This window comes from Myotis brandtii, unplaced genomic scaffold, assembly GCF_000412655.1.
Source record: "Myotis brandtii unplaced genomic scaffold, ASM41265v1 scaffold754, whole genome shotgun sequence".
Lineage (NCBI taxonomy): Eukaryota > Metazoa > Chordata > Mammalia > Chiroptera > Vespertilionidae > Myotis > Myotis brandtii.
Window position 1 is genome coordinate 708,683 of NW_005371012.1, and position 25,521 is coordinate 734,203.

Sequence of the window (25,521 nt, forward strand, 5' to 3'; positions counted from 1 at the left end):
TCTTGAAGAACTGAGCCCTTAAACTGTGGGCTCTGAGGCTGTCTCCATGGAGTGTCACAATTAAGTTGAATTGTAGGACACCCTGCTGATGTCCGAACGGCTTGCTGGGGGCATGGGGACCGCGCCCTTACCCACAATGGAACTGGGTACAGAACCCAAAAGGGTAGCACTTGTCAAAATTTTAATGTGCACATAAATTACCGGGAGAACTTTGTTACATTCAGACCCCAATGTGGTAGGACTGGGTAGAGCCCAGATCTCTGCATTTCTGACAAGGCTCTTGAACGATGTGGTGCTGGTCCTAGACCAGGCTGTAAGTGGAGACAAGAGGCTCTCCAAGAGCCAACCTTCCCGACGGGGCTGCTCGTGAGCAGAGATGGGAAACGAGCAAAGCCCGCTTCTCACAGCACAGGAGGCCAGGAGGCTGTGGTACCCATGTGGGGTGAACCTGACAAGGGCGAGGAGAGAGAAACCATGGCCAAGCCCACAATCACCTGTCCTACCAAAACAGGAAGCCAGCTGGGAGTCGGCAGGCAGTGTTCAACCACAGACACTCAGAGGGCATTTATTTGACAATTAATGACAGTGGATTTACAGCTGGCTAAATGAGCTCAACTTGAAAAAGTACCCTAACAAAAATGATTATTGGACTGATGCCTCCTCTAAGGAAGTCTCTGGCAGCCATGCCTGAGGGCTCTGAACTTGGCCCTGAGCTAATTAATGTAAGACAGAGTCAGTTAATGTGCAAGTAACAAAGCCAGAAGGAACAGCTAACACCTGGATCAGTGAAACCAAGCTTTAACATAATGGACACAGCAAAGTGAATTAAAAAAAAGTGTGAGGATAAATGTAAATCTCATTAAAAAAATAAAAAATAAAAAGATTTGCTGTACAAGAACAGAATGGGAAATCCCTGGACCCTCAGTGGTTCATGGACCAGGAGATGGGATGGAGGTGCCAGTGGGTGGCAGTTTGGCCGACTGCACGCTTGCAAGGTGCCAGCCAAAGCAATCCGGGGCACATTCTGGTGGACAGGTTCTTCTATTCTGGCTGCCTTTTTTAATGGAGGCTGATGTAAGAGGAACAGCTGTCCCTCAAAGCAGTGGGCTCCCTGGCCCCACCCAGGGCAGCAGAAGGTGTCCTGTCAGGTTGGGAGTGACCTCTGACCTCTTCCAATGTCTAGATCCTGTGACTCAGGTAACCTTTTGATTGGTTTGGCCAAATGTACTCATCTTTTCTTTATGAGGTCAACGAGTGTACTTTGAAGAGAACCCTGGTGGGTCTACACTGGAGGATTCCGGTGGATGTCCTTCAGCTCCACCTTGGAGCACTGCTGGGGGTGGGAAGCTGAGCAGAGAGCAGGCTTGCTGCAGGGCTTGTCAGTTACTGATCACTACCAGGGGGAGGCCAGTAAACCCACTCAGATGCTTAAAGTAGGCACTCGCTCTTCTTGATCCTTTTAGGCTTTTATTTCAGCCTTTCCTCTCCTTTTGGGGGACCCTGGTTACTGTCCCCCAGCAGCCTGTTGCCAACTATCTGGGTCGACTCTCTGCTGTCACCCTCCAGACTGCCCATGCCACCTACACAATAGTGTCCCTCGGTTCTCTCTGCAGAAAGCACGTTCCCACCAGTGTCCAATGTCTGCTGCCTGCCCACATCCATCGCCCCCTCCACTGCACTCTAGGAAATCAACACTCCTTTCCCATCTACAATACCAAGGGTACTCACGCAACCCAAGTCTGGCCATGGCCTCAGGAAAGGATTCTGGTTGGACCAGCAATCATGCCCGGGCCAGTGAGACACTTCTGGGGTACAGCAGATCTATTCTGCCGGGAGCCACCATATGGAGGGATGGGGTCCTGGCGGCATCATTTGCGTCCTAGACCCGGCCGTGCTGAATGAAACCTGAATTGCTCAGTTATGTGAGCTGACTCGTTTCCATTTTTTGCTTAAGTCAGAGTTTTACTTCTGTCACTTGCCACCAAGAGTCTAATACATGACCTAAATCACAACTAAGAAATGAACGCATTCTAAAATGCTGTCGGCAGGTAGGGATGTCCTAACCATCACAGGAGCACGTGAATGGAAACACCCTGACCTGAAGAGGACACCTCCTGTGACTGACTCTCAGAATCACTGAAAGCCTATGGGGAGATCGTGTCAGGCAGGGGCTGGCCTAGGACCTTGTGGGGACAACTGCTCACCCATCCCCATGTACGTCAGCTCTGAGGCTGGCACCTGTGGGCATGGCAACTCTACCTGTCTGGTAAGGCTGCCTCCAAGGTTCATGGTGCCAGAGCCGGATTTGTTGGTTTGCAGCCACAGCATCACCGTGGAGGTCAGCTTGTAATGGGCGGTGCGGCCACTGGACTTCTCCTGGGGGACAAGACAGAGATCAGAACCTTGCGCACAACCCCCGGCCGAGGAGTCTGTGGTGGCTCCTGAACTCAGGGTCACCTTAACATGCCCCTTCCTAAGACACTACCACCACACTACCTTTCCCAATCCCAAGTGGCTTTTAAGGGACCGAATCTGTACTCGTGTATATTCAGTTCTTCTGGGATCTTTACCATCAATGACTACTGCAATCTTGACTAATCTTTATCCAAATGGCTTCGGGCACTTTTAGGAATTAACGGGTTTAGGTATCACAGTACCCCTCTTCAAGAAGCGTCTGCTAGAGAACGGGGCTGCGCTGCTGGGCGTGGCATCTGTCTGCAAGGCCCTGGGCCACCAGCTGCCGGGAGAGCTGTACCTGCACTTCCACCACGTGGATGGAATCCCAGCAGCCTTTGATCTTCTTTGATCCGTCTCCAGCCTTCTTTATGAGGATCACTCCAGCAAAGCCATGATCCAGATCCCAGAGGTAGACAGATGAGACGCCGCCTTCAAAATACCTGCAGGAAACAGGCCCATGTGCCCATTAGATGCTAGCTTGTCAAATTACAGACCATCAGCCCAGGTCCCAGGGGTGTCATTCGGAAAGGTTTGCCTGTGTCTGTCTGGAATTAAGGACCCTCCCTGCAATGGTTCTAGGGCTGATTCGTGTATGTGTCCTGAACATCCACTGGTCGGGGGTGGGGGTAAAGCATCCTTTGGGGGGTCACAGAAAGAACACGGCTTAGGAGTCCTCAAGATGAATCTGAGCCTGAGCTCTCCCATGGACTCCAGCTTTGTGGTCTTTGTCAAGTTTTCCAAACTTCTCCGAGCTTCGGATTCCTCCAGATAAAGGGTCCAGCCAAGTGTGTGACGTGACCATCAGCGGGTCATTACTACTGAGTCATCACCACTGTCCGATATTCCTATCTTTAGTGATGGCTTCTTTATAGGGGAGATTAAGAGGAAAAAAAATAGAGCAACAAATGCTTCCTCACCAAGAACCCCCCCGAGCCTAGGCCCACCAGGGCCTCTATGGTCTTTCAGAACAACGTGCTGCAACTCGCTAACCAGGAATGAAGGGCTAAGCATGGGACGGAGCTCCCTCCTCAGGCCCGAGCCAATATGGAAAACTTCCTAATTAAGAGCAAATGCACAAGGGAAAGAAAAGGCCAGAGGAGAAAAGGAAACCAGGTTAGACCGCAGTCAGCGCTGGGACGGAGTCAGGCTGCTGTGAGTACGGACCGAGGAGTTCAGAAAGCACGGGTGGATAGATCACTGCTGATGTGCAGCGCCCCAAATTCTACTGAATCTCGTCTGGTGGCTAGCACGTTCTTTACCAGAAAGTCTGTGGCCTCTCTGACCCGTTAACCCCCGTTCAATGGTGTGGCAGGCAGATTCTGGGCCCCAGCAGGACTGCAACCTCAGACGTAAGCAGACCTCAGATGTGAGCAGACCTCAGACGTGAGCAGACCTCAGATGTGAGCAGACCTCAGATGTGCACAGCGAGCAGGCAGTGTGGCTGCAGTGAGCGTGGGCCCGGGTCAGACAGGCGTGGGTCCCAGCCCCAGCCCCTCCAGTTACCAGCTCCGTTTATGCCCTTATCCACCCAAAAATTACTTATTAGGGGCTACCAGGCACCCACTGTATGAACTGGGCCTTACGACTGCTGAGAGACAAAAACAATATAGGAAAGTAGATACCTGACCAAAGATTACTATTAATTTTAATAATAAAAACAAGTACTAAGAGTAAACACGTCTGTGAATGTTAATACTTAGAGAGTGAAGAAAAGGCAAATTCTTCGTTACTTTTTGTGCAGAGGTCAGTATGTGACATACAGCAGAGTGTGACTGGGGGACACTGAGACCAAGGAAGTAGCCCCACTCACGGAAGACAGCCTCCAGCCTGAGCTGTAGGGGCGGGGGCTCAGTGTAACCTCTTGCTCTAACTGCGCCCAGGGGTCCTCCCCGCCAGGATTCCTCAGGCAGACTGGGGCCCACCTGCTGCTGCCGCCACCACCACATCCTGTCCCCACTGCTCCATCCCCGCACCATCCACTGTGATTAAGCTGTCAAATGAAATTCACAACTCTGCCACTCCCAGCAAGTCACGGGAGGCAGGTGAGGGCAGGCCTGCTAGGGCTCGAGATGCCAGCCCCAGGCTACATGTCAGTCAAACAATGGAAGGCGGGAAGGGGTTTGACTCCAGAAAGGGGCAAGTGTAGTACTATGAGGGGAACAAACAGACACACCTGTGGGGGCCCAGAGCTCAGTACCATCCCAGGTGACCTCAGGGACCCCACTTAGGAAGGTTATTTCTCTTGTTCCAATTCTCTTTTCAAACCATCCCCCCCCCACACACACACCACACACAACACCCTCCTTCCCTCCCTCCCTCCCTCCCTAGGATGGGAGGGAGGGGAAGCAGACAAGTGCTCTGGTCTAGGACCAGCTCTGCAGGGAGCTGCACGCACAGGGACATGTGGAGATGTCTCTGTCAGGTCTTAGCTGGAGTCCACGTGCTCAGGTGAGCTTGCAGCAGGGCCTCCGGGAGCCTTTCCGGCTTGTTCTCCTGGATTTTGGTGGCTCCCTTGGCTCATAGTTCACTGGGAGGCACCCCGTCTACTGAAGAAGAGGAGCAGCCCACCACAGACCTGTGAACACCCCTCCTATTGGTGACAGACGGATGGGTTCTCCCACCCAGTTTTCCCTTTTCGTCTGCTTGCAGCGAGAGCAGCCCCACATCAAAAGGAAAAACCAACAACTCGAAAAAACTGTGGCTTTTCCTGTGCTGGCAAAAATGACAGGCCGATAATTCCTTCTTTCCGTTGGCCATCCTGGAATGAAGGCTTGAAGCCCAGTGGGCATTTCCATCCATCCTTCCGCCCCCTCACAGCTCACGGCCCCATCCTCTGCACCTCCCCAACCAGAGACTGGTGTTGTTCTTGTCAAAGGCTCATGCCCTGAGTGCTGGGAGACCGGGGAGAGCGGGTCAAGCCGTCCTAGAGGGAACCAGGGGAGATCGTGGTGGCTTGATAGCCCTGGTCGACACCACCTGGTGACCAGCTCAAATGCGCCAGGTGGCCTACAGTTGACCCCACTCGCTCTCATCCCTTAGATTTGTTTTCTTCTAGAAAAATAAAACAGCAGCGTGAATGTTTTATAAGGTGGAACTGGCTGTTTCCAGTCCAACGTCCCTCCCATGGCCCAGCTCCCACGCTGGGCAGCCTCTTCTTGGCTTGCTCAGCTCCACGCTGACCAGGCCAAACATTTCAAAGTGCTGGACACAAAGGAGGTAAAAATGCAACCTCAATTCTGACCTCCATGTGGGTTACTGCTCCCCCAAAGTAAAAAAAAATTTATTGCAACATTATAAAAAAAGGAAATTTAAAAATTAGCCCACAGTGCCATATATCAACTTATCCCATAAATCTGATTTTTCCAAATTCCCTTCCAGTCTTTGTCCAGATGCGTAATTTTTATGTAACTATAAAAGCCCTGCAATGGTGCTGCATTGAGTTGGGTTTTCCTCACTTGGCATGGAACCCTTAGTGCTTCTCCATGGAGCCACATGATCTCCGTAATTGTTTTTAAGAGCTGGGATAGTATTCCACTGGGCAGTATCCTAATTTACAGTCCATTTGACTTTTAATACAGAAATGACGCTCGGATCTCACGGTGACTGCCCCCTCTTCCCATCGGGCGCTCCCCGTCGAGGCGGACGTGCTAAAATCCGGCCTCCGCAGGTATGGCCCCAACACAATTCAAGAACGGACTTGCATTCCACCCACCAAAAGGGATCTGCAGGGATGTGAGCGGCTGGGAGCGGCAAGTCTCAACCCGAGGCTCCAGGACAGAGAGCGCAGGGGCTGGTGAAGGAAGGGCCGGTTCGGAGCCGCCCAGAAAGACCTGCCTCTCCGACAAGTGCTGTCAGGACCGCTGTGCAGTCAGTGGCGAGGCGACTGCGGGGCACACAGACAGCCCCTCATTACATGGTTATGGCTTTGCTCTGCGCGTGAAGCATTAATTAAAGAGGGACCTCAACAAGTTTTTGAAAATTTATTCTTACCTGCCGTACTTTGATCATAATGACATGAAACAGGAAAAAAATTTTTTTATGTGGTTCACATTTACGAGTTTTTACATAAAGGCTTTTGTGGGTATTTTAAGAATGTGCTAAAATGTTGTCTGAAACCACATAAAGCCATCTGAGGAGTCGCCCGCCAGAACTAACAGCACACACATGGAAGCACTTTAACTGGCCTTTGTATATTTAATGAGTCAAATAGTATTAATATTGTTTAAATGCTAACATGCTATTTCAATAAGGTGGCTCTACCATCGCCAGCACTCGCTCTTAGGCCTCGCACGTCAACGTGAATGAATGATCACATGTGGCCCGGCATGAGAGCAGCTACAGAGGAATTAACCCGGCCCTGCCCTGGCTCCACCCAGCTCTCCAGGAGGGCGGGGGGCAATATGCAATCCACACACGCGGTAAAGAGGGTGAGTGACCAATAGCTGGACAACACAGAGACAGCCTTCGGGGACACTGTGGAGAAGCCACCTTGTAAAGTCTTAAACCATGAAAGCTCCAGGAACATCAGGAGTGGGGAGATGACAGGTCACTCCAGGAGCAACCGGGGTAAAACTGTGCTGGACTCTGGCAGAAAGAATTTCAACCGAGTGACACTGGTTCTACACACAATCTTGGTGGCTTTCTCGGCTTTCTCTGTAAACATTAACATTGGTGTTGTTCTTGTCAAAGGCTCATGCCCTGAGTGCTGGGAGACCGGGGAGAGCGGGTCAGGCAGATGGAACTGCAGGGAATTCAACAGTTGGGACTAAGGAGATGGGGCCACTCAGGTTGGTTCTATGAGTCCCGCCATTTGAAAAACAGTATGTCCATGACAACAGGCAGATATAGGTTTCATAAGCTACAAAAGATCAGTCGCAAGGGGACACCTGTGTGCTGGATGAGCCAGGGGCAAAAGGCAAGGGCAAGACCCTCAGGTGGGGCTGACGATTTATCAGCACAATCACAATTAAGCATCTGGTTGAGTTTATTCTCTGTCATCAGCCAGATCCCTAAACTTGGACCAACTACAAGCCTAATGTGTCAGTAATTCTCAGAGTTCTATGTCGTCTCTCCCTGAAAATCACTCTTCCACTTGAATAAAGGCGCAGTCACATGTACAGAGTCTACGTCCATAACTCTTCAACCACAGGACTTCTGGGGGGGAGGAAAAAAAGGGGAAAACATAGTACTTCGCACTCAAAATGACCTACTTCACAAAATAAAAAATAAAATAAAAGATTTCGGTTCCCAAAGCTTTATGGAGTGCTTGAAGCTGAGGAATGCGGAGACCTAGGATGGAAACTTGTTTCGGGAATCTGAGCTGTGGCTCTGAATTAGCCAATTCTGTCTTGGCCAACACTGGGCTGTAAATGGAACAGGAAAGATGGGCTGGAATGGACTTTGAAGTTGGCCGTTGGTCCCTCTTTTCAAATCGTCTCCTGGGAGAAGAGCCAGATTTGTGCTTCTAATACAGAGGTTCCCCTACAGCTAATGAGTTAGGCTATGACCCTCCACAAAAGAGCCAAAGTCAGGACAGACCTGCTGGGATGAGCAGGCCTTTCCGGGTTCCCTCAGACGTGGTCTTTCAGCCTCAAATGGGCTGGGCCACCGTCACAGGACAGGTCAGGAGGCCTGGACCTCCAGCAACGCAGTGACCTCTGTAATGCGGAGGCACAGGCAGGCACCCCAAACTCAGCCAAGACCCAGAGCATTGTAAGGGGAGCCCCTAGACGCTGGAGTGTGAGGGGCTTTCTTCTGCAGTCGCTTCATTAAAGAAAGCCAAGAGGAAGGCAAGCAATATTTATTTGGCACTGATGTGGTCTCCCCCAGCTCTGACTGTTCAGGATTTGGTGGCTGCACTGGGGCCTGTATGAGGCAGACACACCTCAGCCCAGATTCCTAACAGCCGAATCAAGTTGGATCAAAACTCTGCTTACATGCCTCTAGTGACAAGGAACTCACTACATTCCCAAGCAACCATTTCCCTTTTGAACATCTCAAACAGTTCTTGCTGGACCTGAGTAAAAACTTCCACCTACTGCCTCAGGAAACACACAAAACCAGAACTTCATGCCCTTTCCTCATGAAGTCCTTCTAAGTATCTAAAGACAGCTGACATAAACCCCAAGGTTTCTTTTTTTCTGACCTTCTTGTTCTGATATTATTCCTCATAAGACATGATATTTTATGCCCCCATACCTTGGTTACCCTCCCCCTCAAGGGTATGAAAACAGAAATACATGCCCCAACTATGTGTGAACCAGCACAAATCTCAAAGTGAGCTGCCTGTCCATGGAGGAAAGCAAGACCAGTCAGCTTTCTCGGCAATCACGCTCAGTCATACTGACACACACATACTGAGCTTGCACTCATCTCCAATGAAATATTTTTTCTTCTGTATTGTCATGAAATTGTCTCCCACACCCTGTACTTTTAAGAACTGGGTGTCCTGGGACGGGTATATCACTTTGCATTCGAATCTGTTCTATTCAGTCCTCACAGACATGGTCTTCACCATTTCAATCTATCGTCTGTGTGGACCAGCACTCTGAACCTCGGAATTCCAACATTTTCTAGAAAGATACTGGAGAGAGGCTTCCTGGGGCACCTGGTGGTCAACTTGGAAGCTCTGGTCTGAACACTTCTTTCACGTTGGGGGACAGTACAAAGATGGGAAGTGCCCACAGTCTCAGTTCTGGCTGGAGATGAAGGGGCCTGCTAGGATGGCTGCGGGAGAGAGAGAGGGGGAATGTATGTATGAGGTGGGCTTGGCCAAAATGCCAGAGTTCAGACTAAAAATTTAAATGTCGGTGCAATGAAAACAATGAATCCCTCTATTCTCCAGTGCCACACTAGGAACTCGGTCCTTACAAGGTGCAAAGCCATAAGATCCCATGAGATTCTCACTTCCTATCTCTGTCCTCTGTCACATACGTGGTCGGTTTGCTTCTAAGATCTCATAAATAGTAATAGTGAGACCTGTGATAAATGGTCATGAGGGACACTCTTTACTGTAATAGGCACTTGGTCATGACAATAACCAGGAGGTCATATGGGCACTGGTTCAAACAGGAACTCCCATGCTTGATGTCTGATTTTATGGCAAAGACAGGGAGGTTAAAGCCCAGGGCAGAGCCATTCCACTAGCAGCTGGGATTCTGCCCCAAGACAATACCTTTTTGTTTCCTTCCAGCTAAAAAATGAAATAAAATCGCCAGCAGCTACTAGCAGTAGTTTGTTTTTCTGATCATCCTTAACATCCTATAACATACTAAGGCACCTGGTATCCACAGGTGGGAACAATTCAATTCCACTCCAGGAAAAAAGAAAAATCTCCAATTTGCTTGGAGAGGCATCTAAAACCTGGCTTGCTTCCTTGCAGTGCAGACCAACATTCCTTTCTGTTGGCTCCAAACCGGCCACTGTCGAGAAGCTAAGCATATCCCCTGCCCAACAGGAGGATGTGGGTGCTGCCGATGGGTACAGCTTCTGAAAAGCCCACAGACAGCGCCAGAAGGCAGGCTGACGGCCACAACTACGAGGGGCTGGGACAAGGGGGTTCTCTCCTCCCCACCCCACCAATGGATGCACTAGAAAGAGCACAGGAAAGCCTGGCACAGAGCAGGCACACAACCACTCTGGCCATTCATTTTCATGAGGGTCTTCCTCTCTGGGCTGAGAAAGGCAGATCTTCTTCCTTCTTCTCCCAAGCTTGGCACGTTCTGAACTGTCCGGGAAGCGAGGTACTGCTTGCTCTGTGAACATAGTCCCAAACCCACTGCCCTGGGGGCTGAAGCTGGCTCCACACAGAATGGAGAAAGATCAACACTTGGCTTTGGGCTGCCCACGTCCAGATCTGCTGCTGAAAGCCAATCACCCTTGTTTGTGTATTAAGACCAGCTGTTTTCACCACAATCTGTGGAACGTGTCCTGGAGTCTGCCCATGGACACAGGACAGGTATTCTGCGGAAATTCCTTCCAAGACATACAGGTGCAACAATCCCTGAGCACACATACCAACTGGCTTAGGCATGTGCGACTTTAATGCCAGTTGCACTTAGAAGTGCACATCTGGACTGCGGCTACAGCTCTTTACGGCCTCTCTTTACAAGGTTTTTAGTTTTTTTACTTGAAGAGAAATAATGAAGGCCTCTCTGGAAAACAATGGTGCCGCTGCAGGGGCCACCAATCTGGCTCTGGGCCCTGAGCAAACCGTCTGTGCTCAGCACCACCATGACCAACTCTGCCTCACTAGACTGCCTGTGAAAATACTGCCCGTCCTGCTGAGCCCAGCTCATGAGAATGAGGACGGCTGAGGCCTTCTGGAATTTCAAAGCCATCACTATTGTCCAAGAGCTGCCATTTCAGAGAACCCATTCTGGGTCTGGGGCTTTGCATTCACTACTTTACAGTCAAGGAGGCTGAAACCCAGAGAGAGAAAAGGAATGTACCCAAGTCACATAGCTGAGACGTGGGAAGTCGGGGTTGGACTTGGGGTGTGGCTGGCCCCGGGTGGCCCCGGTTCAGCCTGTGAGGTTGAAGTTAGGTGAGTTAAACACACACATGCAACCAGGCCACTGTACACAGTGCCCCGGCTGGAGGAGAAGAAAAGGAGGAGAGGCCAGGAATCTGGGGCATGACGCTGGGTATCTTGCACTGGGAACTGTGAAAAGGAGGGTCAGTGAGGCAGCTGGGGCCTGCTGGCGGAACCTCTGGCAGACCACCCATCTGGATCCTGCCACAAAGCAGCTTCCCCAAACCTGCCAGCAGCAGCCCGGGAAACAGCCACGGAACAGAGGGTCTCTGGTGGGAGCCTGACCACCGGAGGGAGGTGTTCCTGCCTTCCAAGTGGTGTCTTCAGCCCAACACGTGGAACTGCATAACCTAAAGTGTGACTGCTCCACATGGTTATAGGAACCCAAGCATTCTGGAGGAATCAGAGTCCCTGATGCTGACTTGGGGACCATGTTTGTAAACAAACTTGTTTTCTGCACACTCCTGTCCTCCATTGAACTTCCTTTAGCAGATAAAATCAGACAGCACATGCCAAGGCAACCAGCAGTGGACACTCCCTCCCCAGCCTCCAGGTAGGGGGGCCACACACAGGCTTGTCTGCATCTACTCCTTATGAGCTCCTGAAACTGTAGCAGACACCTCTGCTTAAGAACAGTGGTCACAAGAGCTGAAACTCACACTGGGAGAGCAGGAAGCGCTCCACTCCCCCCCACCCTCAACCCCCCGAAGCTGACAGGGGTCCTCTCCATCTGTCTCTCTGTTCAATTAAAACAACAAACTGAGGAGGACTTGGGTTCTCCATTAAGTGCTCCCAGCACTTTCACATGAGCCCAAGGCTGTGGCCAGCCGGAGTCCCCAGCAGGCGGGCCGGGGTTCCCAGAGGCCCTCTGTGCGCATAGCTGAAGATACAAGGAGTATTTGTGAAAACCCAAATACTGATTACACTGCCGACAATCTGAAAGCCAGACAACACTCTGTCTTTACCCACTGCCCCTGGAGCCAAGATGTGCAGCAAGCAGTGCCTGTCACAGGATCCTCTGGAGACCTTTAAGTCTGGGAGGAGGCCCTACACCTCTGGGCGAGGGGAGAGGGTTTGTGCATTGTGAGCCACTGAGATCTAGCTGAAGGGCCAGGGAGTGAGGGGGAAGGTGCCAAACCAAATGGTCCAGGTTTCATGCAGCTCCAGCGCGTTCCCGATCACTCCTCCCATTACCTCATGCTACTCTGCTCAGTGCTCTCGCCCACTTCCCAGCGGGGCTCTGAGGCTGGAGACCGAAGGGACTGGCCTGGTTGTTTCTGGCAGTGCCTCAGGAAGCACTAGGTAATCTTAAACTACGACCTCTCTCAGCCAGACTAGGAGCGTGGTTAAGACTAAGTAGCCAGACTAAGGGAAGTCTGAGTCAGGGTCCTTCCACTCCCAGCCTGTCCAATCCAGCCTCCAGACTGCCTAGGAGGAATTTCTTAGGATGCACATCAGAGCTGTCCTAGGCACCCGTGGGGCCCGGCAGACCCTTCCCGATGCACTAAGAATGGCACCCAGAGCCCAGGCCTGACAAGGGCCTGTGTACCTCTCCCCACCACTCACGTCCTACTCACACAATGCTGACCACACAACCCGGGAACCCCCTCAAGAAGGCCGTGCAAGATCTTCTGAAGATCGCTGTCCAAGTGAATGCCACTGCTCGAAGCACGGCCTTGATGCCCTGACCCCGCAGGTTACATGGCTGCGCTCGGGTTCCCAGAGACCACCCAAGGCTCAGTGACTCACCAGGACTCAGGACTCAGCAGTGCTGAGCTTCTGGCCGAGAGTCGCTGCACTGAAAGGAGACAGGGCAGAAGCAGACAAGGAAAAGGCACTTGGGGGGTTGGGGGGGCGGGAGTCCCAAGGAAACCAGATACAAGCTTCCAAGTACTCAGAGTATGGCAGGTTCTCCACCATCTCCACAATATTTGTGAAATGATGATGTCTGCTCTCTCCCATCACCGCAGATAGGAACTACTTCACTATTTTCCAGATAGAGATTTACATGAGGTCTCGCTGTGGGCTGGGGGCAGAGCCCTGACCTTCAGAACCCACAGCTGCCAGGGAAGGCCCATCTACTAAGCACCCTGGCTGCTTCCAGGAAGGCCTGTGGGCTTCTGGGACTGCCACAGGGTACCAACCTTGTCTCATTCTGTAAACTTCTTCCAGACAAGAAGGGTTGATTAGAAAAGCTAATTAAAGCTTTTGAAGATTATCTGAGACCTAAAGCAAGAACATAATATGCCTTCCCTCCCTATTCCTCTACCCCCCCACTGGGACTCTGGCCTTCATTAAGCTTTGATTTCAATCAATTGCACACCCACTAAAATTAACTTATAAGGCCAATAAATTGCAACCGCATGTTTGAAGGTATTATCTGCTGCAAGCCAAGAGCCAAGGATCGCAGAGCACGGGGCAAGATGTCTGGCACAGATGGGAGCAATCATCTTTGGAAGAAAGCAGTGCCAGCCCTTCGGTTAGAACATCTGGCCACAGCAGAACCCGGCTGACAGAGGCAACGGTGAGACACAATATGAAAGCCGGAGCAGACAAGGCTCCTGTCTTCTCTGGGAACCTGAAAAATCAAAGCACTGACCTTGGGGTTTGTGGCAGCCGGCTGGTGCCTCACACCACAAGTGAGATATTTTTTCGGCAGCTTCAAGCGCCTACCACATGCCGAGGGCCCCATGGCTAAGTCTCTCTCAAAAAAGATGGATCACTTAGGTCGAGTGATGAGGTTTTATAACTGGTGAGCTACCCTAGGCTTGGGCCTGAAAAGGCAGTCAACTCTGCCAAGAAAGAAGTGATCCCATGAACCAGTCACCCAAGTGTGTGCCCTTATTCCACCGACCCCAGGGCTGCATCCTAATGACATTCCCTAGACTGAGCCAGGCCCGAGAATGAGAGATGGAAAGCCATCTGGGGGCTTGATAGGGAAAAACGAGAATAGCCTAGATGTTGGGGAATAGGATGGGAGAGATTCGGGGAGGGAAGTGATGAAATTCAAGATGACTTCAGAGTAGATAATGACCTCACCCAGCCCCAGCAAAACATGCCTGTCCTCAGCAAATTGACTATTTCAATCTAAAAACAGACTGTTTGGGTAGTGCTAACAGTTGCTTGACAGTTATCTTCCTGGGGGGAAGTTACTACCATGGAAACTTTCTGCCGCTAATGATGGCAAACAAAACCCCAATGAATGTGGGAGGGGGCGGAAGTTGGGGCTAAGGGTGCAGTAGAGAGCCCTGAGCAGTAGGATGACAAGGAATGGATGGCTTCAAAGGGATCGTGTAGGACACACAGCTCGTGTCTCTGGGACCCCACTCACCTCTGCCCACCTTGGGGAAAGAGTCCTGCCCCCGACTGCTGGCACATTTATTCCATAATGGAGAAATGCTGTGCAGGCAAGGAAGAGGGGGTGCCACATCCCCATAGGAGTTAAGAGTGGAGGGCCTGCTACTCCATCCATCCCTGGCTCTGCTCCCTCACCCAGACCATACCAACTCCATGTGCTGACAATTAATTCTAATTCCCTGTAAAGTCAGAGCCTTTACAGGCCCGGGAGCAAGGCCCAGAGCCCAGGACAGATCCAAGGCCTTCCCCAGGATGCTCATGGCAGAGAGAAGCCTGTGGGGGACAGTGAGCACCCCTCCCTGGGAAGAGCTGGCACAGCTCCAGCAGGATGCTGGCCTGCGTTTCAGCTCCAAATCTTTGCACGCTCACTGGGTCCGCTTCCCTCATCCTCTTAAAGAGAACATCAGGAGTAAGCAAGGCTAATGGACCCACAAGCAGCAGGGAGGAAAGGGAACCAGGGTGCCCTGTCACCAATGTGCGCGTGCGCACATACACAGCTGGTGCTGGCTGAAGCTGTGTCTGCCTATTTACTGGTGACAACAAAAATCCCCCCAAGTTCAGTTCTACGGCACAGGAGGGGCAGGGGCAGGGAGGGCAGGAGAGAGCAGGCCTCCTGTGTGAGCTGAGTCCAGTTGGGCCTCCCAGGGCAGGGAAAGGCCCTTCCTCAGAGTGGACCACAGGACAAGAAGTCTCCTGAAGGCACATTACAGCACAGCACTTGCCACAAAGGACTCTGAGCCCCAACGTGGCTGGAGTCCGGCAGCGTTCAGCCATTTGAGGGGGTGAGAGGTCAAGGGCCAGAGAATAAACCCAGTCCTAACTGCCATTCATCAGGATTCAAGAACTCAGAAACACCTGGGTTGTCAAGACCCAGAGCAGCGGTCGCCAACCTTTCGGACCTCATGGACCACCAGTGGTCCGCAGACCACTGGTTGGCAACCACTGACCCAGAGAGCATGGGGACAGGTCTGCTCTTCACATCCTCAATCCCTGTGGGGCGCAGGCCAGGCTCCAGTTTGGAGTGGGCAGCCCCCTCATCCGCCCCCCTGGGCACTATGCTGTGCCAGTCCTGCTCTCGGGGCAACAGCTTTTTCCATTACTCCCTTTTCTTTCTGGCAGAGGTGGGCTGCCCGAGGCCCTGGGCTACTGTCACCAGGCCCAGGACACACGCCATCTCCCGGCCCCTCCTGCAGCAGCTCAGAGTGACCAAAACCAACAGACTTGAGGCAGCATCATGGCGTGGGGTTGGGGAGAGGGCACGCCTCCCCTCAGAGTGACCTTTGCCTAGCCCACTGCCAACGTGAAAGGGAGACAGATGGACAAATCCATGTCAGAGCTCTGCGGCTTCATTCACTGGGGCAAAAAAATGAGTCTCTACTGGAGTGGGGCGGGATGCGGATAAAGAGAAGGCACGACCTCCTGTTCCTTCAGCCATGGAATAGTGTGGTCCCTAGAAAACCCAGAGTTAAAAACCCTTGAGCCTGTGTTGCTCAAGGCAGGGAGAGACAGGCATCCTAGCCCCTGGCTGACTCCCGTCTGCTCCAAAACCACGGGGAAAAGAGCTCATGCTCTGGGTCCCACCACAGATACCAACGTGACCACAACAACTCAAACCCAAAAATGGTTTGGCTCATGTGTGGCCCAGCGGGGAAATGTTCCTGACATTCGGTCTCAGGACAGCGCTCACCAGTGCACCCTGATAACACTGGGGGGAAGGGGAGGGTTAAAACTGATGACTCTGGGTCCCCAGTGACAGCTGTAACCACCATCCCTCCAGTGGCCAGTGGCTGCTGTCACATGGGAGAACCAGGCCTCCCTGTGGGTGCCATTCGGAGGCTTTGTACTCTCCTCCTCCCCGCTGGAAGCAGCACACGCTGGTGGGGACAGAGCAACACCCTCCGGGCCGGATTCCACCATCGCACACTGCCACGGAACCTCAGGGTCTGGCTTGTCCAATTTAACCCCACGTGGGTAACAGGAAGCTGTCCTGTCACCCCCTTTACTCCCCCCAGATCAGCTCACTCTCAGAGGAGATTGTAGGCACACTCAAAGGCACACAGAAATGCAGCCACTAAAGCTTTAAAGCCACTGGAAAAGTGGACATTTGCCCAGGAAGGTGCTGGACAGCTGGACCCAGCTGTGGACAAGCTCTGGCCATGTTCAAGGCTGTACCCCCTGCTTAGCAAGTACCTGGCTCATAGCAAGCACTCAAATGCCAGGCGAGTAAATGGACTCTGGAGTTGGATAAGGATGGCTTCCTAGTCCAGTCCCCCCACTTACTGGCTGTGTGAACTTGGGCAAGTTACTCATTTGTAAAACAGGGAGAATCCTCTCTCACAGGCTGTTGGGAGGTTAAATGAGATAAAGAAGATCGTGAGGCAGTTAACACAGTGCTTGCACGGTCACCAGCTGGTAACTGCTGTTATCATCATTGCTGTTTTATTATCAAATCATCACTATAATATAAAACTGATTCCACTTGGAAATTCTTAGTAACTGGATTGGCTTCTTGACAACTGGTCAGATAAAAGAAGATAGTAATCAACAACTACAAATAAATGATGAGACAGCAATGAGTCAACTTCTCAGCCCCACTGGAGAAGTAACTATTCTACCATGGGGCAAAGTTCTAGATGTAAGAGCTCTCCAAACACTGAAGAGCAACTGTGAAGAGCAATAATCTGTGGAAACTTCAGACAAATATGAATTTAAATCCTAGCTTTTCACCTCTATGTCCTGCAGCCTAGTGCGAGTCATTTCGCCTCTTGGAGCCTCAGTCTTTTCATCTGTTAAAAAGGGGCTAAAGGATGTTCCAGAGAGGTTCTCAAAAGGATCAAGGTAATGTAGATAAAATGGCTACATAGCAGTGCATTCAGGGCAAATGAAACGCCGAGGGCCATTTGTCCGAGGCTGTGCCTTTCAATTCCATTCATCTGCTGAAAGGTGGTAGGGTTGTTTGTGTATCGGGCTGAGATGCCACTTTCCCTCCTGAACCAGCTTCTTAAAGAGATTCTTTACTAAATGTGTTCCATCACATCTGCTATGAGCTGCAAGAGCATTCCAGCGTCTGGGAGAGGAGACCTGAAATTCCCATGCCAAGTGAGGCACCAGCAGCTCCGCTCCAGGACAGCACGGGGCTCAGCGGCTTTCACTTTCTTTCCTGTCCAAATCCTGGATCAGGGTGGAATGCCACCCATCTTAAGCTCAAGAGGTAGTGTTTATACATTGAAAAGGTAATATAAAATGAAAAAAGAAAGTAGCAGGGACTTATGTAGCCTGCAGAGCTTCACATTTTTACTCTCTGGCCTTTTATAGAAAAGCTTGCCAATCCCTCTCTAGGTGACTGAATGTACAGTTTTGCTATGTAATATAGAACTTAAGCAAAAATGCGATTCTGTTGATTAAAAAAGAATACTGAAGAGAATAACCTTTCTGGAGCTTTTCCTTGCAAGGCTGGTAGATTAAGTGGCCACTCTTTTTGGTGGTGGATGGGAGGCAGGATTGGATGGGAGAGGAAAGAAGAGGTAGGGATCTAACCAGAACCAGCAAAACCACCTCCCGAGGAGCAACTCAGGAGCCAGCAAAATGTCAGCTCCCACTGTGTTAAGGACCTTGACTCGTCCTGCCCTGGTGACTGGTCTGGAAGCAGAGACCCCCGAGCACCAGGTCAGAACTGGGTCAGACACGTAGTATGATCAAGAACAGAGGGGTCTTTGAAGACACCTTTGTGTGTGATTCCTGGCTCTGCCTCTCGCTTGGGACAAACACCTTTATCTGAGCCTTAATTTCTTCATCTGAAAAAATGGGAACTAAAACAGCCATCATGTTTGTGGGGATTTGAGACGAACTGTAGAAAATTTCTGGCACTGTGTCTTACACACACTAGGTGCTGTCCAACGGCACCTGCTGTTACCAGGAACCATGGCATGAAGCAATGCACAGATAAATCTGCGTATGATAGCATTCTACCATTGAGTCATCTCCCAACTGACCCAGCTGGAAAACTAGTGCCCAGCATCTGCTCTGGGCGCAGAGAATTTTAAATAGCCAGGCAGGCCAAGTAGCAGGTTCCAGGGAGTCTATCGGCCTGGCCGCACTCTTACTTATGATGGACTTATCAAACCGTGAGAGCTCGAGTGCACTGGGAGCAAGTAACTCACAGGTCTCGATACTGGTCAAAGGCATTGTTGGCTTCCACCTCCAGCTTCCTCAGCCGAGCAGAAGGCATGGCCCCATCTTCCAAGGGAGGGTCATACTTGTTACTCCATGGTGACCTGGAGGAAGGAAGGAGAAGGAGGTGACATGTATCATTTTAGGGAGACACCCCCTGTGACCCGTGAGTCCAAGACCAGCTTTGTTACTCCGTGACCTGGAGGAAGGAAGGAGAAGGAGGTGACATGTATCATTTTAGGGAGACACCCCCTGTGACCCGTGAGTCCAAGACCAGCTATCCAAAATTTCAGAGAAAAAGCCACTACCCACAGCAAAGATTTTCCAGGCCCTGACAACAAACCCAGCATTTTTGAGGATTGCAGAGAGAGGGCTCAGCAGCAGCCCTCTTGGGTATGAGCCCCATGGTCCACCTCTCACCAGCTGTGTACCTCTGGCAAGTGGTGTGATATCTTTATAAAATGAAGCTACCATCTGCTCCCCATGGTGCTGTTGTGAGGAGCAAAGGAGAAAATACAATCTGAAATGCCTGGGCCAGAGCCTGGTATAGAGTGAGTGTTCAACAACTGTGCTTTCTTTCTTACCCCCTTTCTAATGTCCTGTTCTCACCATTGTGTTGATCAACAGATGCCCCTCTCTCCTCCCTGACCTGCTGCAGCTCGGGGGAAACTTTTACTCCAAAGACCGTCTTACACAGTTAAGGATGAAGAAGAGAGCGGTCGTTAGGGAAGTGGGCAAGAGACTAGGCCCCATGGAGACTCGGATTACACATAAGAAAACCTGAGCGATCAAGTTCTCCGCGGGGACAGAGGGCAGCTTTCCCAACACCGAGGGCCATACACATGTAAGGACTGCTAAATGAGAACCAGTCTCTGCTTTGCCAGCCCAAAGACTTGCCACATTTTAAAAAGCGTTATTTGCCACATCAGGAAAGCATTTAATCACACAGAGTACTGGAAAGGGGGTTATAAGGGAAGTGTCTGCTCATTAAATCCTGCAGGTGGAGTTCAGAGAGCTGGGGGTTCACAGAAGGAAAGAAAGTAAGAAGGTGAGCGGAATGGGAAGGAGAAGACAATGGGAAACTCGGACAAAGCCCTTCACACCCTGATATGCCCACTGTGAGAAACCTACACTGCCTTTCCCGTCTCTCCTGCTGAAAACACACCTCACATCACTGAGGACGCAAAGGAACCTTTCAATTTGGGATGAATGTTAAGGAAAAAAGGTATCACTGTTTCCTGAACCCATTTTAACAAATTCTGAGCACGAATCTCTCTCTTCTTGATAACGGGTACCCCACCAGGCATCCTACGTCAGCAAGTAGGGAAGACCTCTCCCTTCCAAGGGTGGCAGACTTATCTGGTTCATTCTTCAAAATAGTGCTGCTCAACAGGACTTCCCATCACAACAGAAATGTTCTCTATGCTGTCCAAGATGGCAGCCATGAGTTTGTGTGGCTACTGAGTACATGTGGCCAATGCAACTTGAGGGACTGAAATTTTCGTTTAATTTAATTTGAGTTAATTTGAATTTAGCTAGCCAACTCCAGAACCTGAGCTCCAACAGGGCAAATCTTTTGTCTTGTCCTCCATCATTTGATCAGCACCTAGAACAGTGCCTGGCACTCAACCACATGCTAATTTTAAAAAAGTGCTGTTCAAAGAATAAATCAATTCTTATATACCACCCCCCAAAGCAGAGGTAACCATTCCCCCCTCCCTGTCCCCACTGCCACACAGATGTCGATTCTGACCATATTCTACCCTTCCCTCGCCCTAGACTGCAAGAGAATATTGAGAAGTGAGTCTGTGCGATTTGCCTTCACCCCAGCACCTAGCACCGAGTCCGTGTGCAGTAAGGGCTAGCGACGTACAGCACGGGGTGGGGAAGAAAGGACCCCCAGGTTCGCTGGTTGCTGTGGTCCTGCAAGCCAACAGAGACAGAGCAACTTTCTGCATTTCCTGCTGAGGCCTCTCCGCAGACCCAGAGACAAGGTGCAGTTGAAGGGCGCAGTCACCTTCCGATCGGAAAACTAGCCTTGGTAGTTCCACTCGCCAGTGGGTGTGGAAAACAATCTGAGAGTGAGAATCCAAGCCCCCTTCCCCTGCAGGTGCTCTCTTCGAGTCTCCTCAACACACTCAGGCTCTGGCCTTCAGCCCTTCATTTCCCCAGTTAACAGCCATCGTCTTCTTGTGGGCCTGGAAGACCCGCCCCAACTGGCTCTCATTTAAAGGCGACCTGTTTAGACACAAGAGCCCATCTTTCTTGCAGACTGGGGGCCTGGAATTTTCAAGAAGCCTGTAACTCACATTTCTCCTGGCTCACAGACGACAGCATTTCAAGCTGCTAGTCCTGGAGCCGGGGTAATTGTAGCTGGGGGGAAATCATAACATTACCCAGAATATTCTTAGTGGAAGGGGCACTCAGAACACATTTAAGAGCTTAAATGGAGGCCATTTGAAAAAAGACAGATGGACAGGAACACTTAGATTTCAAAAGTCAGGCCTTTCATTTCCCTCAGAGAATGCTTTTTGTTTCAGCTAACAGGTTTCAAACAGTGCTGCTGGCAACGGCCACACCATAAGGATCTTATTTAAGCAAACGATCAAACAGGATGGAAATGTGTGGAGAAAATCAGAAGACCTTGAAGTTTTGTATCAAAAGAGGGAAAACGGAAGAAAAGTCCTGGGCTCTGACACCCCGGGCTCCTCTTCAGCTGAGGTCCCTGGGCCCCTCTGCAGTGCCTGAGGAACGAAGGTTGGAGCTGGCAGGAAGACCTGGAGGGGAGGCAGGCACCAAGTCCCCCGGGTAACCCGGCCTTGGCATGGACGTGGAAATGATCCCAGCCTTCCACAGGCTGCTGGGGAATAGCTGCCTCACACAGCAAGCTGGAGTTTTCAGGTGGAAAAAAGAAACATAATGATCTTGATTAAGCATGACTCAGTTCAAGGTTCACCTCTTCCAGGAAGCCTCCTCTGAACCCTGCTTGGTGAGGCTGCTTGTCCTTAGGACCTCAAGGGTCTTCCTCTCTAAGGGCTGGTCCTCCCTTTCCTAGGAGGTTCCCAGCGAGGACTGGACCTGGGCCTATGCTCACAACTGATGCTTCACCACTCTATGCTGGGGACTCCCACCTGCATCTCCCTCTCCACCCAGGAGGCTAGGCTATCAACAGTCTACTGGACATCTCCACATTTATCTAATGGGCATCTGAAGCTTAAAATGCCCCCAAACCAGCAATTCCCAGAGTCTTCTCCACCTCAATAAACAGTGACCCCACCTTCCAACTGCTCAGGCCCAAAGCCCTGCAACTGCCCTTCATACCCCATCCACTTGCAAACTCTGCTGGCTCAACTTTTACAAGTAGACTACTATTCACCCTCTCAACTCTAGTCTCTGGTCTGGCTTGGATTAAGCCAAAATACATTCTCTACCTAACTTCCATTTGAAGCTCAAAAAGGGACCCTTAAAAACCTAGCTCAAGCTGGTTTGGCTCAGTGGATAGAGCATTGGCCTGCGGATTGAAGGGTCCCAGGTTCGATTCCGGCCAAGGACACATGCCTGGATTGTGAGCTCGATCCCCAGTGTGGGGTGTTCAGGAAGCAGCCAATCAATGATTCTCTCTCATCACTGATGTTTCTATCTACCCCTCCCTCTCCCTTCCTCTCTGAAATCAATAAAAATAAGATAAATAAACTATGAAAAACCTAGCTCAAACATCACCTCCTTCGGGAAGCCCTCCTGGACTCAACCATGGTTTCTTCTATGCTACCCTCAAACCCTGAATAAGCTTGGCAGTGACTGCATGAATCTTATCATACAATAATCAGCTGCTGGATACATCTCTGGTTCTAGACCAGTGATCACCCAGAGTAGGGGCTTATGTCACTTTAGTTATTTATTGCCCTCAGCATGGTGATGGAAAAGAGAAAGGAGAGTTGTATATTTGTTTGACAAAGCTACATTCAAATGTCCCTTAAGCACACAGGCCCTCCCTGTGCTCAGATCCCCATCACGTCCACATCTTGTATCTTGCCTGTTGCAGGACTGAATTATAATGAAACTGCTCACATCCCATTCCCAATAGACTGTAAGCTCCACCAGGGCAGAGGCCTTTTGTTCATGCTGCATCTCCGACACTGACTGAAGGTACTCCACAACATCTGGTTGATTGCAGGGAAGAAAGGGAAGAAAGGAGGAAGAGAGGGAAGAAGGACTGACAGAAGGACAAATGTAAAGAAGGTTGGTAGATTGTTGCCTGTCAAAGTCCAGTAGTCCAGGTGCTGCCATGTGGCACTGACTGCCCAGGGTGCAGCCTGGCATGCCTGCTGCACTCTAAGGGCAGGAGCTCACCTATAGGAGTCCCCGTCTCTGTTGTAGTCACACAAAAGGTAATCCTTTCCCACCACTTTGTCTCTGGCGATTTTCAGTGGCTGGTCAACAGAAGACAGGAGATCTTCACATAGACTGGGAACCTGGCAGAGAGAAAGGAAAAGGCAGAAACAGGGGTTAAAATAACACATCAGATCCAGGCTGGCTAACGGCAACTACAGCCAGATCATGGTCAGCATATTTAACATCTGGCCCTTGGTATCCTGCCAGAATTATGGGCCTGTTCTTTTCTTTTCCACATGTGTCTGACACCAACTGTGTCCCTCTATAAAGAAACCTGTTCTTGAATTACAGTGGAGCGGGATTTCCAATACAGCCTTCCTTCCAAATCTGCGTGCTTTAATTACCTGGTCGCCAGGGTGGTCTAGTACAGTTAAGTATGTATATGCTCGTATTGGTCTCCGGTGGGCAAAGTACAAGCTGAAGTCCGAGAAGAAGGTAAACATGTTAAATACACAGGAATCCACAGAACTCTGAGAAGAGCAACCCGTCCATGGCGGCCAACTCCCACAGGCTCCCATGCTGGGAGCAGTTTCCAATACTTTCCAGGCCCCGGGCCAAGCATTACCAGGCTGACTTGTAGAGTCAACCTTACCTGCTGCAAAGACAGGGTCGCACCAGCTCCCCACAGCCCGGAGCCCTAGACGGCTTATTATACCAGGGTGACCTGCCTGGGACCACCTCAATGAGAAGGAGGGCCCAAGGTCTGGGGCGGGCAGGGATGAAGTCTTGGGGCAAATGCTGCTAAATGTGACGCCATGGTCCTGCTAGTCACCAGGCCACTGGCCTCTTCTTCCCAACCCAAACATCAATTTCCACCAAAATATTCCAGGAAGGGATGGCAGCACTTTCAGAAGTGGATTCCTTCAGGCTTGAGTCACTTCCACGCTGTATTTTCAATGTGCCGACTTCATTCGTTTCATGGGTCTGGGTTTATGGAGGCCCCACCATATCGTTTACCAGGAAAGTGGCTGCCAACTGCACCAATAACCCTTCCAAATGGAAAAGTTAAATCATGTGGCCAGGACACCCAGAACAGCGGCTCGGCAGAGGGGCCGACAGCTACAGCAGTTCCCGTGTTCTCCTGGAGACCCTTCCACCTCCAGAGCGATGGGGACAGAGACCGCCACCACCCCCGACGCCCAGCCTCATGGGCTTCTCAGGGCACCTCTGCTGAGCCCGGTGCTGCAGAACTCAGCCTGGAAGGCCCTGTCTGGCACAACTAGAAGACAGTGCCCTGCCTTCTAGCTCACATCAATTCTGGCCTCAGTGAAATGGCGCATTTCTTCTCCACAGAGCAGCCTGTCATCTAGCAACCAAGAGGTACGCACACCATTAACCACTGGATACAACCCGCTTATTTTCAGAATCCCTTCCCCATGTAACACCCGCCTGTGTACCCCTCTCCACCAAACAAACAAAGAGACAAACAAAAACGGATCCCCCTCCCTCAAATGGGGCTATTTTCAAAGTTAGTTTTGGTGTTGATCATAGCAACCCCATGACCATTTCAAGTGTCTACCGTGTATCACACGCAGGCTAGGCTCTCACAGATGGCATACTGTCTGCTTTCAGCCCCCCCTCATCCTGTGAAGTTGTTAAGTGTTATCCCCATTTTATTGGTTTGAGAACTGGGGGCCCAGAGTCAGTAAGGTGCCCAATGCCCACACAGGAAGCAAGGGGCAGAGACAGAAATCCCCGCTTCTGACCGAAACTCTGGTTTACAGACAGCTAAGAGGAAAGACCGTGCACATCAAGGCACACCCTGGTGGCAAACAACCCCCTCCCACCTCACCCCGCTCAGCTCTGGGTGGCCTCAGAGCCCGGAAGAAAGTCCTGGCCAAGGCAAGGGAGATTTTAACAACTTCCACCCAAAGCAGCTGGGGTCTGGAACTGGTCTGGCTTCCTGTTGTTGGCCCAGTGAAACAACCCTGGGCACCCATGGGCCTTTCTCTCCCGAAGTGTCTCTATTTATTCTGTTGGCTGCTGCCTTGGCTTATCTGTTGGGCCCTGACTTTTGTCTAGAACCCGTTTTAACTGGTTGGGGCCCTGATACTATTGGCCCAATGTATCCTGGATTATGCTGAAGACTAAGCAAACAGACTCTGTAGTCAGACTTCCTCAGTCCACTGCTTACTGGCCTTATGGACTTGGGTAAATAGTTTTACTTCTCTGCTAAGACTGGATTTCCTCACCTGTAAAGTGGGGACAATAGAAACCAACCTACTGTGATTTGGGGGGACCTGAGCAAATCGGCATTCAGTGCAGGGTAGGGGAAAGCGTGCACACTAGTAGCTGACAATTTATACCCCTACTCCCTCTGTTGTCCTCAATGCCGTCTGCTGTCTGTTAGGCTTAGGCCACACCAGCCTAGATTACACTTGAATTTTCCACACTGTTTCAGGTGCTGGATAAAAATGGGCCCCTGAGAACCTCGTTTTTCTTAACCCCAGTTCTACCTGGAGCCACCTGCTTCACCTTTCCAACCAGTCATGCTGCTTGCAGCTAAGTCTCCCAACACAGGAAAGCTTATAAGATAATGGGGTTTGGTATGAAATGGGTGTGACTTCATTCCTATCCAAGAAGTTAATCCACAGATCAAAATTATTTGAAAA

At 50.8% G+C, this 25,521-nt stretch overlaps 1 protein-coding gene across 3 annotated transcripts in view; it reads right to left on the reverse strand.

Annotated features, from left to right (window-relative positions):
- CAPZB (capping protein (actin filament) muscle Z-line, beta) overlaps positions 1-25,521 on the reverse strand; it is a 125,630-nt gene that overhangs the window by 15,074 nt on the left and 85,035 nt on the right. For all 3 annotated transcript variants that reach the window (XM_005883030.2, XM_014530656.1, XM_014530655.1), the window contains exons 3-6: positions 22,868-22,989; positions 18,508-18,621; positions 2,756-2,897; positions 2,260-2,376 (exon numbers count right to left, since the gene is read on the reverse strand). In XM_005883030.2, coding sequence (XP_005883092.1) covers positions 2,260-2,376; positions 2,756-2,897; positions 18,508-18,621; positions 22,868-22,989 — 495 coding nt within the window. The remainder of the gene's footprint in view (positions 1-2,259; positions 2,377-2,755; positions 2,898-18,507; positions 18,622-22,867; positions 22,990-25,521) is intronic.